Source organism: Arachis duranensis, chromosome 6, assembly GCF_000817695.3.
Source record: "Arachis duranensis cultivar V14167 chromosome 6, aradu.V14167.gnm2.J7QH, whole genome shotgun sequence".
NCBI lineage: Eukaryota > Viridiplantae > Streptophyta > Magnoliopsida > Fabales > Fabaceae > Arachis > Arachis duranensis.
This window is the reverse complement of record NC_029777.3, coordinates 87,390,603-87,409,552: the sequence shown is the minus strand read 5'-3', so window position 1 is coordinate 87,409,552 and position 18,950 is coordinate 87,390,603. Positions and strand designations below refer to the sequence as shown.

General features: G+C 35.1%; 3 protein-coding genes across 3 annotated transcripts; all 3 read left to right on the top strand.

The window, feature by feature from the left end:
• The first annotated feature begins 8,178 nt into the window (after window positions 1-8,178).
• LOC107494448 (eukaryotic translation initiation factor NCBP) lies at window positions 8,179-12,076 on the top strand. Its single transcript, XM_016115481.3, has 6 exons — window positions 8,179-8,443; window positions 8,542-8,643; window positions 8,832-8,936; window positions 9,023-9,100; window positions 11,292-11,411; window positions 11,522-12,076. The coding sequence occupies exons 1-6, from the start codon at window positions 8,384-8,386 to the stop codon at window positions 11,651-11,653; spliced, it is 597 nt and encodes a 198-aa protein (XP_015970967.1). The 5' UTR covers window positions 8,179-8,383; the 3' UTR covers window positions 11,654-12,076.
• A 1,575-nt stretch (window positions 12,077-13,651) lies between these two features.
• Window positions 13,652-17,065, top strand: LOC107494449 (tubulin alpha-5 chain). The gene is made up of 5 exons (XM_016115483.3): window positions 13,652-13,876; window positions 14,117-14,331; window positions 14,412-14,611; window positions 15,524-16,032; window positions 16,739-17,065. The coding sequence occupies exons 1-5, from the start codon at window positions 13,764-13,766 to the stop codon at window positions 17,052-17,054; spliced, it is 1,353 nt and encodes a 450-aa protein (XP_015970969.1). The 5' UTR covers window positions 13,652-13,763; the 3' UTR covers window positions 17,055-17,065.
• Window positions 17,066-17,658: 593 nt separating this feature from the next.
• On the top strand, window positions 17,659-18,367 carry LOC127748346 (uncharacterized). Its single transcript, XM_052262659.1, has 2 exons — window positions 17,659-17,971; window positions 18,048-18,367. The coding sequence occupies exons 1-2, from the start codon at window positions 17,771-17,773 to the stop codon at window positions 18,264-18,266; spliced, it is 420 nt and encodes a 139-aa protein (XP_052118619.1). The 5' UTR covers window positions 17,659-17,770; the 3' UTR covers window positions 18,267-18,367.
• The last annotated feature ends 583 nt before the right edge of the window (window positions 18,368-18,950 follow it).

Genomic DNA, 18,950 nt, shown 5'->3' with positions numbered 1-18,950 from the left:
CACAATTAGCTTTTAATAATTAATAAAATTTAAATATATCTAAAATATAATTCTAATAATTATTACAAAATACATTAAAAATATATTTTCTATCTCAATAACATTTATTAACTAAATAAAAACTTACATGTCTAATAATTCTATAGATCACATTGTGATTTTTTTATTTAAATTATTTAAATATAATATTTACAACAATATGTAATCAATGGTGTATTTATATTTATCCAAAATCACACTACAAGATTTTTGTTTATTTGTGACAGTTTTTTCTCTTATTTGTGGAGATTTATAATCCCAACCAAATGGTTCGTGGGGGTTCTGAAACTCCCAAAATTTGAGGTGTCACGAGATCTTTTGTGGAGGTTTTTAAAAACCTCCACAATATATTCAGTGGGGGGTTTTGTGTGTGTTTAATGGGAGTTTTATATTGGACTTTTGTGATAATTTTAAATAATTTTTATGGCAGTTTAAAACTCCCACAAATTGATTTTTTAATTTAAAAAAATTAACTATTTTGTGAGATTTCAAACCCTCCACAAATCCTGTAATTATTTATTTATTTTTAATTTCAAATCATTCATTAATCTCATCTCATTTACATACTCTCAAATTAAAAATTTATTTTTTAATATCAAAATTTAAAAACTAAATCTTTTATAACACAATTCCTCAATATAAGACATAACTCTATATATAAAAAAATTCTCAATATCAATAGTTCTTGTCAATGTATCAAACCATATAATGTCAAATGATCACTTCATCCACAACAGAAATTCAAGCATACAATGTATCTAGCTAATAGAAGCATAAAACAACCTAAAAGTCAGAATAAAAAAGAATAACTACAAGAAAATATGAGTTTGAAGACCCTTTCAAGAAGCATTAAAGATTCTAACTCTCAGCTTCTAGAGGAAAAAATTCCAATTCCAATTCCAATTCCATTTTTAGTTTCTAGAGGAAAAAAGACAAGTACACGAAGAAATCACTTAAATAAATCCCCAACTTCTTACCCCAGTTTCACTGCAGGGAGCATCCAACAATACTCTGTCAACAGCATTGACACCCAACACCTTTGGAAGCTGAAATAAACAATAGAAATGCAGAATAGATGTTAGCATGGATGGTTGAAATGACGATTATACATGAAATCATTCATTCTCCTCTTTGGAAGAGTTTGATCAAGACAGACATCTACAATAAAAGAAAAATGAACAGCTACAACTATAACAGAAAGTATTTATTGCTTTATATTGAACAAAACTCCATAGCCAATATTCAATAATTTCCAAAATACTAAATTATGTATGACATCACACAAGCCAGATGCAGTAAGAAAAATGCAAAACCAAACAAGACAATTTAGTAGCAATAAAGACATCAAACTTCAAAATCTTTTGGTAAGAAATTATAAACAGTAATTGATTAGAGAAAAGATGCTAACCTCTCTTCCATCGTAATTGCAGACTACAGTGTTTGACACACCCATTCGGTGCAAATTTGCAGTGAGTGACTTGAGCCGCAATACCTTCATTTCATTTGCAAAAATAATTCAAAATTAGAGGATCTAATATTACAAAACACGGTCAATTTTATTCAGTTATTCAACTTACAAGATAAAATAGATTGGGAGATACCAACTCAAAAATAAACAACGGAAAGAGCATACATACATGCATAAACATTCAACAAATTAACACCTCATAATGTTTAGTGTAAGTTCTCTAATGCTTAATGAGCCGGCAAATAGCAGCCTTCATGAAGCATAAGCAACTCAACCACTTTAAAGTTTATAAAAATATATGATTCCTCTTTCTTGGTCATTACTTAATATTGCAAATAGTCAAATCATCCCAACTAGGTTTAACACACATAGAGAAAATAGCAATACATGAAGAAACAAGTTAGTTGTTTAATGCAAAAAAAAAAATTACACAACCCAAAATGCACAGGAATTAGGAAACTACAAAAAAGATTCATGAATTTTAATAGACACATGTATTCTTCATAAGAGCAGCTACATAAGTCGTTTTACCTCCAGGTGCAGCCCTGCATAGAGCATAAACTGGCATCAGAATTATCACATAAGTATTGCAAGCAAAGTGGTTTATGCATTGCTATTGAAATCAAGAAGTGCTTATATTCAGACTTTCAAGTATATCATTTTTTTAAGAATCTATTTGAAAATACAATCATTTTACATGTTCACCATTAATCAACCACCACATATAGAAACATGTATTTGGTATCTCATAAAAAATTATGCACCATGTAGAAACCAGCCATATACTCTGGAATGGCACCAATTGGTACTTGAGAATCATACATAACAAGTCCAACCTGTCACAAATTTAGATTGTTACTTGTATTTTCTTCACCAAAAAAGGAATACGAGAAATAATAAGTCATAAATTAAAACATGAATTCATACCTTTGACCACTTGCTTAAAGGATCTAGATTTACTCCTCTATTTATTAAACATCTGCCAAATCCCGTTTGTGTGTCTGATTGTACAGAGGAGCACAAAAAATACATAAACTCAATCAATAAGAAACATGGATAATTTAATAATAACATTTAAACATTGAATTGGGAGTGAATATGTTATTATACCTTCAAAGTGTTAGTCCTTAGACAAACGGGCCTGAGCTTTTCAAAGGCTTCAATTAGTTCCATAAGTTCAACAACGAAAAACATCTGAGAAAAATAAAATTATAATTTCTCATGCTAACCCTTCACAAATGCAACAATATTATCTAAGAATAATATAGAAATTCGTCCCAACCTCCACTAAAGCACCAATTAGAAACTCATTGTAGCCATAGTATGAACATAAATTGAATAGCTCATACAATCAACTATTTATATTACAAAGAGGATGAAAAACATAAATTGCATGATAGAAAATTTCAAAGGATACCTAGAATTGTAAATCCAGGATCTATCCTTGCTTTGGTCAAAAGTGTTTTCACAACTTCATCTTTATTCATATATAATTGTAGGCACCTTTCTATCAAATTCTGCATCTGTAAACAAATTTTGTTTTAAGATTTTATTTTATTTTATTTTTTTAAATCAACTTCTTGACAAGCTAGTATGATTTGCTTACAAGTTCAATGTCTTGGCGTGAAACTTTTTTGCTATCATTAATTGTAGTAGATGCTGATCCTGAATCCACAATAGTTATCGTTCACTTTGGAAGTCGTGAGAAGCTTGAGTTGAGGATTGCAATTCTTGCATTTTCTGCAATTTAATTCATGAAATCCACAGACGAGGTGCAGAAATAGCAATCTAGAATAATTGAAATCATAGAAGCAAGTGAGAAAGTATTCGTATGAAGCTGAACTAGGCACAAATTGGACTTAATAGAGATCTCAAATTCAATTCTCCTTTCTCACAAACACGGAGATTGTCTGAACACATTCTGAACGGAAGTGAGTGAGAAAATTTAAGTCCCGAACTAAACAAGAACAAATTAGGAAGAAATTCTCACCGAATGACTTGGAATGACATGAGAATTAGTTCCACGAGATCTGATAGCTCTGAACGCAGCTTCAATCGAAGCTTCCAGAGACTCCCTCTCGCTCGTCTTCTAGATTTCCTTAGCCAGTGCCACTGAAAATCCGCGCTGAAACCGCGCTCTGAGTGCTTCAAGCCACCGGAGCAAAAGTAGAACCAACGGAAGAAGCCGTCGTGGAAGACGAGGAAAAAGAAGAAGATCTAAGCATTATCTCAATGATATGAATGGAATCATCACTGAAGCTCTCGTCCTCTCCCTCAACGATCTGAATGGAATCATTACCCGGTGACAATGACTTTGAGATTCTAGGGTTTCAAAGAGATCTCACTCTCCTTCATCCTCTCTTTCGAAGCTCTATTTTGATTTTTTTTTTGGTTGGATATGGGCTAAGTGAATATTTATTTTGGGTTGGATTTTTTTGATAATTGATTGGATTGAGAGTAGTGGGAGTTTTTGTTAATTATTTAGGGAGGTTTTATAATTTGTCACAAATAAAATATATTATGGAGGTTTTTAGTAACTCCCATTAAAAAACTACCACAAACAAATAAAAATCTTGTAGTGTCAGTCATATTCTGGATACAGTGTCCAAAAGCACCTTAAACACACATTCTGAATACATTGTACCCTGGATATGAAATAACATAGCAAAGCATAACCTGGGTACTACCGAGATACATTCAAAATGCAGCGATCGAGTACTGTGTACCCGAGATACGCGCTTAGTGGAAAAGTGGGCGCAATACTTGAGATGCATTCGAACATTATATAATGCGTGTGTAGCCGAGATCTATTACTTCATCCCACATTAACATACTGAATGCAACCTGGCATGTGGCCGGAGCATTGGATTTTGAGATCAGTTTATATATCTGTTATTTTTAATAGTTAATTAGTTAATACGTTTTTTTATTTAGTTTTTAGTTAATTAGTTAATTAGATGTTTAGTATTTACTTAGATGAGATTTGTTGGAAGAGTATAATATTAGAATTTGATTAGATATATATGAAATAATTTTTATTTGTCATGTTAGTTTATTATGAAATAATTATAATTTTTATTTATTATTCTCAATTAAATAATATATTCTCTTGTGCATTAAATTAGTTAATGATATGAAATAATTTTTATTTGTCGTGTTAGTTCATTATGAAATAATTACAATTTTTATTTGTTATTCTTAATTGAATAATATATTCTCTTGTGCATTAAATTAGTTAATGATTCATGCTTAAATTTAATTACATTATATTATTAAGTAAATAATACATTCTCTTATGTACAGTAATATTTGTATGCATTAAATTATTTAATTAAATTTAATTAAGTTATAATCGTAAGTATTTTATTGTAAAGCAATATTAAATGCAATAGGCAATAAGTTTCAAAAGACTAATGAATAGTAGTTGTACAGTCACCTCGGTTGCTCTTGGCACGTCGTGTGACTTAGGGGCTCTCGCCGCATGAGGTGCTACTACCTTATATCAGGAAGGTACATACAGTAGAGCTAAGGGAATTAATCTTTAACAATACCTTATTATCTGCATTTGTGGAGCGGGGGAGAATAAAGACCCATACTTTTCATCTTCTGTTGGGCGAGGTCACCATCACACACTAGGATGTGGCATACCATCTTGGATTGTGCACAGATAGTGACCCAATAGGCGTCTGCACTAGAAATTTTCAGCAGTTTCATGGGCACTCCACATGGCAGTGGGAGATTTGCTCGGTGATAGGCCTCCACCCTAGCCCAAGGATAGAAAGCAGAATTTTGGGCTGAAGATGACTTGTCTCAAGAATAGGGTGGCCCACATTCCACTAGGGGCTGATGAGGTTACTCTCTGCCAATATACCAGATGTTACTTATGTTGATCGGGGGATACTTGTTTATAGACAAGTCAACCAACCTTATTCCCCTCAGATGGCTACCACTTCTAGAGGACTTTGATAGATGCAGATGGTTGTCATGGGACTCTGTGCTGCTGTCGTACACCTATCATTCACTGCAGCGCTTTCCGGCGTGATACGACGAACATTGTTGGTGGCGTTACAAGATTCCAATTTTCTTTCCTGTCAGATACGATATTCTCAGATTTATTCTTGCTTTGAGGTAATTATTTAATATTTTTGCTGTAAAAATAAGAATGTGTAATATTAAATACTAATTGTAATTTTTTTCAATTATTAGGTTGGTAGGAATTGGACAGCAGATTTGGAACCACCATAATGACAGAGGCTTTAGATTGCAACGCAGGATGGATGCGTCGAGATTCGACGAGATACGACATTTGGAATCTTCATACGTTATACACAAATTACTCTTCTAGTGCTAAATATAATATTAGACGTGTTTTCAGTTCCAGTGGACACCGTATGATGATCCCTATCTACAGCAGATAACGCCTGACTGGATTAGGAGCGCCTACGAGATTCATACATGGAGATCTGTGGTGCCGCTATTGTGCTTTCATTTTGTGGAGTTCCATCATATAGACAAGGTAAAGAGATAGCTTGGCGGTCAGCAGCATCGGCCAGAGGACTCGGTCAATGTGGATGAGTTCTTATTCAGGACGACCCAGGCTGACGATGTCTGGTGGCCTGATCGACACCATGATTGGTATGATATGTGGAAGGAGCGTGGCCATCAACATAGGATGGTCACCATTGAGGGTGACCCAGATGCTTGACTCACGCATGATTATTTGTTGTGGTGGCAGGGAGTGTACAATGTTTGTTTTCTCTCTAGTGATGAGGTATTAGCTGATCTGAGGGTTGTAGCCCCACCAGTCAATATTCCCCCGATGGCCTTGGAACAGCGGGATGTGTTAGACCTTCCACCAGATGCTCCAAATCGTAGGCAACGGGCTAGGAGACACGTTAGAGATGATATCCATAGGCAAGCCTGGAAGGCCTGAGCTCATGGAAGGGTGCCATCCCAGCAGAATATTCATTTGTCAGATATGCACGCCAGGAGGAAATCCTAGAGGGTCCTCCGATTACTACCCAGCAGGATGTCCCATCACCGAGATTCTTTCTTGGGCATGAGGCGGAGATTGCTAGGAACTTCATGCTAGGTCCATGCTCAGGAGCACCAGTAGCATGATCCATCATTCACAATAGGACAACAAGATTAAAACCAAGATATCATGTTTCAGATTGACTTCGATGAGTTGTATGACCTCATGTGGGCAGTGTCAGATATCATGGACAACTTCACAAGTAGATATCATGGTAGAAGAGATATGTTGGTCCATCAGGGAGAAGAGCCTTCCACATCTAGAGCACTCACATATCGACCTGGGCATATGGCGAGTCTTGTCATTCAGCAGCAGACTCCTGCACAGTGGGACTATACTCAAGGATTCCCGACGTGTGAGGCTATACAAGCGGCTCCAGTATATCCCCCTGTGCCACTTACAGGAGCGTACTAAGCAATTGTGCCACCCTTTCCACCTCCACGTTACCAGTCACTCCCGCCATCAGGATATCAGTCATTCTTTCACCCTTTATAGCACTAGCTTGTGATTTGTCCTCGACCCACTTGACCTCAACGACACACACGTCCACCTACATATGGGACGGGCCACCGGCTTGATCACCACCCTGAACAGTCGTAGATCCTTCACTGTAACTCTTTATAGTGCTTTATATCCTGTACTGCTATTTGTTTTTTAGTACTTATCGCCTTTAGAACTCTTGTTACTAGCTGAATTATGTAGTAGTTGCTTATGGTTGCTATGTATGTTATATTATTTATCCGAATACTATATTTGAAAACATGAAAACTTAACAAGTAAATGGAAACAAACTTTATTCAAATGATGAAAGACTTAGACACAAATGTTAAAATTACATAGATTTTTTGAAGTTGACATGAAATAAGACTACTTTTTATTAAAGTACTATATTACTAATATGATGTCAGAGCATTAGGACATTCTCGCCTCATATGAGACAAAGACAACACTTTTCTCAAATCTCTCAATAGCGTCTATCTCATTACGCAGTCTTATCGATATTGATCGTCCTTTCTCTTTTCTACACATAGATGAATTCAACTTGAGCCTTGTAGAATTTTACATGGCCCACATCTTCTCGTCTAGTATAGGAAGCAACTCCATTTCATAAACTTTGAATACTGAATCCATTAGGTACAGTGGATTACGGTCCAATTTGGGTAACTAACTTAATTAAGCTCATTTTGATAAAATAACTTAAACAATTAATGACTTTGTTAAAAGTAACTTATAAATAAGTCATTTTGTGTTTGGAATTTTAACTCTAAAAGTGTTTATTTTATAAAAATGTGATGAAAAGTAGAAGTATTATAAGAGAAGTCATTTTTTTAACTTCTTTATAAGCTCCTAAATAGCTTTTTAAAAAGTTGCAATTTAGTTTTGAAAATTGCACCAAACATTAATACTACTACTTTTCATAAGTCAAAAATTAAAAAAGTTACTTCTAAAGTTTTCCAAACGGCCCTACATCATTGTCATTTTATTTTAAAATTAAAAAGTATAACAAAATTTAGAGATATTTTTGTTAGCAACAAAAAATTTGAAATGTTTTTGTGGTGTACCAAGCCATACTGAATTTCAAAAAAGCCTTAATTCGGCTACAAAACAAATAAAAACAAAACAATCTTTAAGTCAGCTGGTCACATGTTGTGTATGCATCCCTGTCAGAGGCAATACCGATTGCGCCTTGACTTGTTTACTGTTGAGGAGCTTCCCACCTTTATATAGTCAAGTGGAACCAAATTATTTCCGACTGGGACGCGGATAACAGGCAATAGCAGAGTAGTGCGATAGGTAAGAAACTAACGGGAAGGGTGAAAGCTAGGGTTTCGGATTTGGGAATGGAGAAGAAGGAATTGGACACCACCAACAACGCTAAGGCTGCTCTTCACCCCCTCAAGGTTCCTCTATCTCGCTCTACTCATCCAATTTCACATTTCCATTGATCTATTTACTTTAGTTTGCGTTCCTGATTGAATTCCTAATTTCGATGACGCAGAACAAATTCGTACTTTGGTACACTCGTAGAACACCTGGAGTTCGAAACCACACCTCAGATTCGTACGAGGACAGCATCAAGAAAATTGTCCATTTCAGTACCGTAAGGATTTCCATCTTCCTTATATATATATCTGATTGTACGCTATGCTTGAAAATGAAATATGAATTTTTGTAATGAGTTTTGCTTTGTGAAAGGATACTGTGGCATGCTATTGATGTTGTGATGTAGTTTCAAAATTAAATCCTTTTTATAATTAGTGTTATTACTTTGTTCTTACGCTTGAATAGGTTGAAGGATTTTGGGTCTGCTATTGCCATCTTTCTCGCCCTTCTTCCTTGCTAGTTCCCACTGATTTGCACCTTTTTAAGGAAGGAATTCGCCCTTTGTGGGAGGTACCCTTTTAATCTGTTTCACATTCTATATGGATTTTGCGTGGGATTGGATGAACACAGTGCATAATTCTTGTTTCTTCTTTTAGGATTCTGCTAACTGCAATGGTGGTAAGTGGATTATTCGATTCAATAAGGTTGTCTCAGGCCGGTTTTGGGAAGACCTGGTATGTAAAAAACTCTTCGCTTCTGAGGAAATGTATTGGCCATATTTCGTTTTCAGTTTGTGTGTGACTGACACTGACGGTGTGTATGTCTTGGCAATGTTTATAACTAAGTTTTCTCTTTTGTTGTATGGATAACTGCAATTCAATAGTTTAATTTGCTGGTGTTAAGTGGTCAGCTAAATCTTGATAATTGAATTGTCATATGTACATTGGATGTTTAGTTTTTGATTTTGTATTTTTTAAATATTTGATATTTTTCCATCAGTTGCTTTGTTTGTTAATTTCTATGTTCCCTGTTATTTTCATAATTACAGTTCCTTCGTTACATGTCGAAAAGGTTTCGACATAGCAGAATCTGATGAAACATGGAGTTAGAAAAAATATTTTGATGTAGCTAATAGAACACAAGAAGTTTATCTGATTAGCCAACACCATATAGTGGGAAAAGACTCTATTGTTGTTGTCTTTACCTATCCTTTTTATTTGTGCAAATTATCATTAATTTTTGGCTAAAATGGATTCGAAAGAAAAAGCTAGAAGTGCCATAAGGGCGTTTGTTAAGAGAATGAAAGTGTAAAGTTTTGGTTTTTCCAATGCATTTAATGCATAAAAAGCTTAAAATGTTTACATTTCATTTGCATTTTCTATGTAACTTTCTAATTGTACTATCTTTAAATAACGCCTTTAGGACACTTGTTAGCAAGACCTTGACAAAAAATAACTGCAAAAGATGAAAATGACAAAAAAGAACCCAAAAGATAGTAGATCGATAAAAATAACAAAAAATATTATCGTTTTTTATAAGTGGCAAATGACTTGTGTATTTAATCCAACTTTTTGTGGGAACACTTGGGATCATTATTCAGAAGGTGTATGCAAAAAATCAATGCAAAGTTTGATCTTTAAACAGCCTTTCCATTTTTTAAAAATTTTTGGTAATTAGTATAGAATAAAGTCACCAAAAAAGGGTTCACATGGCTTAAAATTACCAAATTTAATGATAGAAAAAAAATTCTCATTTTTCTAGTTATACTTGCAAAAAAATCATGTTGAAATTTGTCAAACTAATACTATCTTTTGGGGATTTTTTGTCATTTCTCTTTTTGTGGTAAATTTTCTCAATCTCTGAATCTTCTAGGTGCATTTTTTGTAGTCTACCTGTGGATCAATTTTTAAACTCAGCACATGACTCCTTTAACTCAAACTGTGCATATGGAGTACTTGACTGCACAATTTGGTAACCTATGGAGTCAAGTTGTTGAGTTTTAGACCATAAGAAGCATTCTCTGAAAATAGCCTGTCGTTTGGGGGGTTCCTTGGTTTTAAGCTTTTTCCTGGGCACCCCTCAGATTCCTCCCTCCCCCACAAAAAAAAACACATCTTAAAAATTTCCACTTCCTATATAACACAAACTAATTAGCTTTTGTAATTTTCAATCAAAGAAAGTTACTGTGTCCTACGTAACTTGAGTCAGAAAGAATGAGTCCAGATTGCTTCCAGAATCATGTTTACATGAAGATGATTTGAGTCCAGATTGTTTCCAGAATCATGTTTACATGAAGATGATTTAATAAATTGCTGCACGATGGATAATCAAGTTCCTTGTGTCTGGATGGATTAGTTTAACTTGCAAACACCTAGTCATTTTAAAGTATATCTTCTTCCACCACTAAGGAGGACCATTATAGCTCAATGTTATGAAAGTTTTAATTGGTCTAGAAGTGAACAGATTCTTAATCGATGTTCTCTATAACCCGCCTCCTGTGTACCCTGTTTCATATTTAAATTGCTTTACTAATGTATTAGGTGGCTAGGCACTATCTTCATTTATATTATACTTTTGAATGAGCAATAGTTCATCATAAACCCTTATTAGACTTCATGTATGCAAGATGGTGTTAAATGCATAGGTGGATAATAGTAAATATTGAGACTGAACCAAAAACGATGTAATGGCAATCTAATAAATGAGATGCTTTGTATTTCTCTGAATGAAACATTTTACTGAGCTTTATTGAGGTAAAAGTTCTACCATCTACTGTTATCCCTGAAATCTACATTCCTTTGTACTTTTTGTATATAAAGGCCAATTTAGTCTCTTCTGCTGAGTGAATATTGTTCCAGGATCTATATAGTTAAAGATTGCCTGTAATTGCTGAAGTTGAAGTTTGTTAAAATGGCTTGAGTACAGGTTCTTGCCTTAGTGGGTGACCAACTAGATTATGGAGATGACATTTGTGGTGCAGTACTAAGCATTCGTTTCAACGAAGACATAGTGAGTGTCTGGAATCGCAATGCTTCCGATAATCAGGTTGGCATATCATTTTCTGAAGGTGTATGTACACATTTACATTCGTACTTACAATTTTGCTAGCATATGTGCTAAATTCATTATTCGATGACCTGGATTTTTCATCCCAGGCTATAATGGGTCTGAGAGATTCAATAAAGCGTCATTTAAAGCTTCCCCATGGATATGTTATGGAGTACAAGCCCCACGATGCCTCTCTGCGTGACAACTCCTCTTACAGAAACACTTGGTTGAGAGGCTAGAGATACGTTTCTTCTAGACGCTGCTGATACAGAAGCTCTTATATACTGGCGCAGCTGTCACTCGGTTGGGGAATCAATGACATAAGGCTACAATCAAATGATTATAGTGGAGCTGGTTTCTGCATTCTGAATTCAAATGCGCGGCATCAACATTGTGACTGCTTTTAGTTGTAGGTTTCATCCCTAGTTTCTGTAGTATATAGCAGTCCTTTGTTGTGAATAAAGTTTTCTTCTCACGCTTGGGCCTTCATGGTGTGCTTGCAGCGCTATTTCATCTGATGATAGATCCATGTTGCATTTTGATTTTTGATATGATAATCTTTGAAAAATTTTAAGTGTCCTCAAAACTATTGGTATGATATTATGGATGACATTTTATATAAAATGGCTCTCGGGGTAAAAGATACAACTCAATTTTACTTATATAGTGCTACTTATGAAAGCATCTCAATTAAGGGACTCAGCTCAGACTGACCATGTGTGGCCCCTTAAAGATTTTGATTTCAATTTTCAACAAATAGCTTCCAAAAGATAAATGACAAAATATAAACACACTAGTAGAAAACTAGAAATAGAGAATTGAATGTGCAAGAACCTTTCGGTTTCCATGACAAAACAGAAAAGAAACAGCAAACAAGAATATTGATATTGTAACAAAAGTAACTTCTGGTGAACAAGAAGGGGACTTCCCACTGTCAGACAGCCTATAATTGATTTTCTTATGATTGAATTTTGGTTATTACTTATTTATGCAGGAGCAAGAGGACTAGAGGGTTAATAATGTAATGTTCCATGTAAGTACAACTCTCTCCAAGCATAAGCACACACGTAAGAATTGGTTAGTGGCTATATCACCAATAAGTAATTCAATTCAGTTTATTATACCCTGCACTGCGTATTTTTTAATCCTAATCTAATAAATGATAGGAATCATCCTGCCTATGACGAAATGAACAATAAAAAAATCTATTGCATTGATTATACAACAAAAATATCTTGAAGAGAAGTCGTAATTATACAGATAGATACAGTTGTGGAAGAGAAGAGAAGACAAAGACAGTGAGTTGAACAGCTGTATTGCTGTGTGACAAGTCCCGAAGGATGGAAACGAGTCATGAAGGTAGCGTTTGTTTTCAGGTACTGAGACAGAGATTGAGAGACTGAGACTCAGTATTGTGTTTGTTAGTTTAAAGATTGGTACTAAAATTTCTGTCTCTGTCTCCAAAATTTCAGTATTTCAGTACCTCCAAAAAATAGGGACACAGGGGACTGAAATTTTTAGAGATGGAGATTGAAACTTTAATAACATTTTATACCTTAAATACTTTCATTTCAATTAATTAATTCCAATTTTATTCTTTGTGCAAATTAAATTAGAGTTTCATTCTTATTTCAATTTCTGTCTCCTATTTTGCACCAAACAGAATACTGAAATTTGTTTCAATCCCTGTCTCTCGGTCTTTGTCTCTCAGTCTCAGTCTTTCTGTCTCTGTCTCTCCACCAAACGCTACCGAATTGAACTATTGAAGAAAGAAATTACTCTAGTGAAGAGTGATATACGTTGAAAACCGACCAAAAGAAGTGGGTCCCTTGACCAAGAGAAGAGCGATATAAATTATTGCTCCTCTTTTACCTAACAAAATGCTGGTAATTAGTATCCAGGGGGCATTGGATAAACTAATAAAAAATGAGAAAAATTATAAAATTTTAATAGTATTTAAAAATATAGTTAAAATGATAAGAAATAATATTATGAAATGACCTAGAAGGTTTGGAGAGTTAAAAGAAGGCATTATAAGATAATATAAAACAACAATCAGTGTGATTTAGATTTTTTGCTTAGCTGTTATTTTTAGATTATCTAAATTTACAGTTCGTTACATGTGAAAAAAAAAAGAAATATCGAAAAATGAACTGCATCGTACGTTAATTTTTTGACACGTGGCTCTTCGGCCTTCCCTTCAATGATGTGTTTCTTTATGAACCTTCAACAAATCAATTAAAATACCAAGAGAGTCTACTCTCTATTCTGCTCTCTCTTCTTTCTTCGAATGTTTTATTTGCATAAAATTGTAGAAACTAGAAAGAAGGAGTGAGAAAGCAGAACAAGATGAGAGAGGTAATAAGTATTCATATTGGACAAGCTGGAATTCAGGTTGGGAATTCATGTTGGGAGCTCTATTGCCTTGAGCATGAAATTCAACCTGATGGCATGATGCCAAGGTTCTCTTCTCTTTTCCTTTTTTTTTAATCAACAGTGTCTAGCTATATGATCAATGTTTATATGAACTTTGCATTATAGAATTAGTTTATTTGGATCATGTTAACAGAACCAAGTGTTTGGGGCAAAGGTTTGTTAAGTGAATCATCAAGTGTAATTCAGGAATATCATGATTTTAATCTTTCAACTTTCACTTATAATTGTTCCATCAATTGTGTTGAGTGAACTTTATCTGCTTGCAGTGATACCTCGCTTGGTGTGGCGACAGATTCTTTTAACACGTTCTTCAGCGAGACGGGATCAGGAAAGCACGTGCCGAGGGCTATATTCGTCGACTTAGAGCCTAGTGTGATTGATGAAGTAAGAACTGGTCATTACAGACAACTCTTCCACCCTGAGCAATTAATATCTGGCAAAGAAGATGCTGCTAACAATTTTGCCAGAGGACATTACACTGGTATGTCAATTTGCTAATGCAGAGGACTAAAACAAATTGGCTGCTTTGTTTCAATGTTATGTGTATCTATGATGGTGCAGTTGGAAGAGAGATTATCGAGCTATGCCTCGATCGAGTTAGAAAATTGGCGGATAATTGCACCGGTTTGCAAGGATTCTTGGTTTTTAATGCTGTTGGTGGAGGCACTGGCTCTGGTCTTGGATCGTTGCTTTTGGAACGATTATCTGTGGATTATGGAAAGAAATCTAAACTTGGATTCACTATCTACCCTTCTCCTCAGGTATTTATGTTAAAATCATTGGAAAAATGAAAATCAGGGTGGCAAATTAGTGATATGTTGTAGGATGATCCCAATTTGATTTCTCTAGTGCTCTAAGATATGATGCAACTTGTCACAAAGGAAACTAACTAGTAGGATACTTAGTAGATTTTGTTATTTGTTGCAGTTAATTCTTATTGGTTTTGCCGATAACAAAGTCGAATACATGTTCAATTTGTTCCTTAAAATTGCAAGTATATTTTATTTTAATGTCGGAAATTTCAAATCTATCAGTTAGTATAATATCTAAAACTTTTATAGATTTATGTTAGTTTTAGGGCTGATCATCTATTATTGATTTGTTGATGTGTTATGTCGATTGATATCCCAACATATCATGTGATATTATATTGAGCAATGGCGAGCCTCACATGTTATGATCAAGTGATCAACCATGCTATCTTTACACCAAAATCACCTATTAGTATAAAATATATGTTGCAATATAAATATACATTGAAAATAAATTAAACCCTATATATATTTATATACAATTACATTGGGGGCTAATTTTAGTGGCTAATTTTTGTGTACAAATAATATTTTTGTGTTATCCATAGACCGGAACTACTATGCAAATTTACATCGTCGGTCAATTGCATGCGGCATGCCACGTATTGCGCAAAGTCATAGTAACTGATTTTTATTTGACTAGTCAAAGACTAGAATAACCAACAAAATGTAACCTTAATGACTAAATTGAAATCTTTTTGTAATTTTATGAAACTCAAATGAAATATGCTCTTAATTTCAAGTAACACATTGAACCTTTACTCTCAGACTTTTAAGCTTTGCATAATTGTTTCTATGCAAGTATTGTTCTTCAGTCTCTGTGGAATGCTCTTCTTATGGTAGCATCGTTTTAACATGCAGGTATCTACTGCAGTTGTTGAACCTTACAACAGTGTCCTTTCCACTCACTCCCTTCTGGAGCACACTGATGTGGTTGTGCTTTTAGACAATGAAGCAATATATGACATCTGCAGAAGATCATTAGACATTGAAAGGCCAACTTACACCAACTTGAACCGTCTCATTTCTCAAATCATCTCATCCTTAACCACTTCCTTGAGATTCGACGGTGCGATCAATGTGGACGTTACTGAGTTCCAAACTAACCTTGTGCCGTATCCTCGAATCCATTTTATGCTCTCATCCTATGCACCTGTCATTTCGGCTTCTAAGGCATTCCATGAGCAGCTATCGGTTCCTGAGATCACCAGTGCTGTTTTTGAGCCGTCAAACATGATGGCTAAGTGTGATCCTAGACATGGCAAGTACATGGCTTGCTGCCTCATGTATCGCGGCGATGTTGTGCCGAAAGATGTAAATGCGGCTGTTTCAAATATCAAGACAAAGCGAACAGTTCAGTTTGTTGACTGGTAATTAGTTATTCTCTTCCTCACTTTAAATAATGATCAAAATTCAGATGCTATGCTTTCACGAGGTAACTAAAGATGCTTACTTTAGACCTTCTTTAAAGATTGGTCATACCTTAGCACTGCTTTATTCTTAAAGTGCAAAATTAAAACCAGAATTTTAACCTTGCAATTCAGATCGTTCGGCTCTGACATCTCTTGAATCTTGATCTGTTTCTAAGACTTTGTACGATATTGATAATGAACAAGAATGAAGTACGAGGACTTATCTACCATTCTTGCTCTGTTCTCGTTTAACTCAGATCAGAAATGATGTGAAAATGAATATTATTGATTCACTTCAACTGAATACTAACACAGGTTTATATATACATTACTGCAGCTGTGAGCTGGGATAACAGAATAACAGCCAACCAATTAACTAACTAGCTAGCTAGCTACAAGAATCTAGTTCTAACTAACTGTGTATATTCCTAATAGATTTTGTTTAGTTATTTTTTCGGTTGAAGAATTTTGGTAGCAGGTAACCAGGTATTACCTTGCTTATAGGTTGTGTGAGATGTTTCTGTCTGTATTCCTAAGAATTTTGCACCCGAAATCTTACATTGAAGTATATGAAGAGCATTTCAAAAACCACACTTGTTTGTATTTATTTATTTATTTCGTTTCTGTTTGCAAAATGTAATTCTGTTTTTATGGTAAATTTCAGGTGTCCTACTGGTTTCAAGTGTGGAATCAACTACCAGCCTCCAACAGTAGTACCGGGAGGTGATCTTGCGAAGGTGCAGCGAGCAGTTTGTATGATAAGCAACAACACGGCTGTGGCGGAGGTTTTCTCTCGTATCGACTACAAATTTGATCTCATGTATGCTAAGCGTGCATTCGTCCACTGGTATGTTGGTGAAGGAATGGAAGAAGGTGAGTTCTCAGAAGCCAGGGAGGATCTTGCTGCACTCGAAAAGGATTACGAAGAAGTTGCAGCAGAAGAGAACGAAGACGAAGAAGACGCCCAAGAAGGTTACTGAACATCAAAGTTATTAGTGTCCTTGTAAATTGTTTCCGAACATCGTTAGTTCTGTGTTATATGCCTTGCTTTGTTGTGAACGTTCCACGTTCAGTTCTCGAGACTTTTGAGACTATTTTTTTCTTCATGAACAATGGAAGTTTGATGGTCACATCTTGGTTTCAGTTTTTTTTTGGAAATCTTTGGTAACTAAAGAAAATTAATCACAAATAGCTAAAATTTATCTTACAATAATTAATAAATAATAAATAAGATAAGTTTTGTCTATTTTTTTTTCTTCCATAGCAAAAAATATTTACAACATGTAGCTTTATTTTATGTTTTAGACAGGAGTAGAAAGATGGAACAAAAACCCAAATGACTAAACAAGAATGAATAAACATCATAAAGGAAAGGATGATACTAAACAAAATTGAAGTGATTTTTTCTAATCTACTTTTACTCTTGTTAGGTAATCAACAGGGTACATCCAATTCCTATCAATTCCTATCAATTCCTATTGGATTGAACCTAAAACCTACTAAAAAAAATGCACTCCATTTATACTCCTCTTAACCCTAATTTCAAAAAAAAAAAAAAACATGCGACCGCCTCACTCTCTTACTGTTAACCTTTATCACAGACCATGTCCACACCGCCATCACCTCCTCTTATGTTGCCGTGAACGCGTCGTGTTGCTTCCGGTGCAAGGATGCCATCCACTACGGTCGAGAAGTCATGCCAAGTCTTACGCCTCCTCTGTTGCGTTGCACAGCCTTCCATTCTGCCGCCACTGCGTCGTTGCGCCGTGCCATCTGCCTTTTCTGTCATGTCACGTCCGTCTCCGCCATGATGTCGTGTCTCTTGCTCCTCCTCCATCATGTCTTGCCTCCTCCTCCTCTTCCATTACGCCGTCGAGTAACGTCCCATCCTCCAAAGGTTAGTGGATATTGTTTCTTCGATTTACTGAATGTTTCTTTTATTTGAGATTGGATATTTTTTGTCCCTGCACCAGCCACCTGAACTGTGGTTTGCATGGCAAGACGGCGGTTTGTGCAACGACAATGGTAGCACCCTACTTGACAGATCACACGCACAACTTGCGCAAGAAATCTGGCGAGAACGACGGCGCACCACGGAGGCAGTGATGCAGCGGTCTATGCGGCGAGAATGGGCGTGCACTGTAGCGGCAACGAAGCGGTGGTCTGCGCGAGGGAGAAGGCCGACCCTATAAGAGGGAAGGTTGACGGTGTAAGGTCCCACATCGGTTGGGGAGGGGAACGAAGCATGCCTTATAAGGGTGTGGATACCTCTTCCTACCATGACACATTTTGACGAGTGAGTGTGGGGGGTTTCGGCTATCATTCTTGTGTGCCAAAGCGGACAATATCGTGCTAGCGGTGGTTTGGACTGTCACAGACGGCACTATGTTTAGAGAGCGATTAATTAAATTATGATTTTAAAAAAGAATTTAAATTTAATAAATATTAAATAGAGTGATTTAAAGTTAGCTGATTTAGTAGTTGGTTCCCTCAACTTTTTCCTACTATTAAATATTAATATAGCAAGCATGGTATATTTGGCTCTTCCTTGTATATGAATGAACGTCAAAAGATGTGTAATTCCACCCTTTAAAATAATTAGATTGAGATTCGCGCGATGTAGAAAGGTAAATTAATTATATTATATAGTATATTTTTTTAAGTGTTATATTATTTAGAGATTGATTACATAATATAAAAACTAATGTTAAATTTGAATTATTTTATATTAAAAATATTTTATAGAATATTTATTTGATAATTTTTATATAATTTCATATAATTATTTAACTAAAATATAATATAAATTAAAATTTAGTTTATTGTTTTAAAAATTTTAATTTATTTATTTTTAAAAAAAGCATAAGAAATTATAC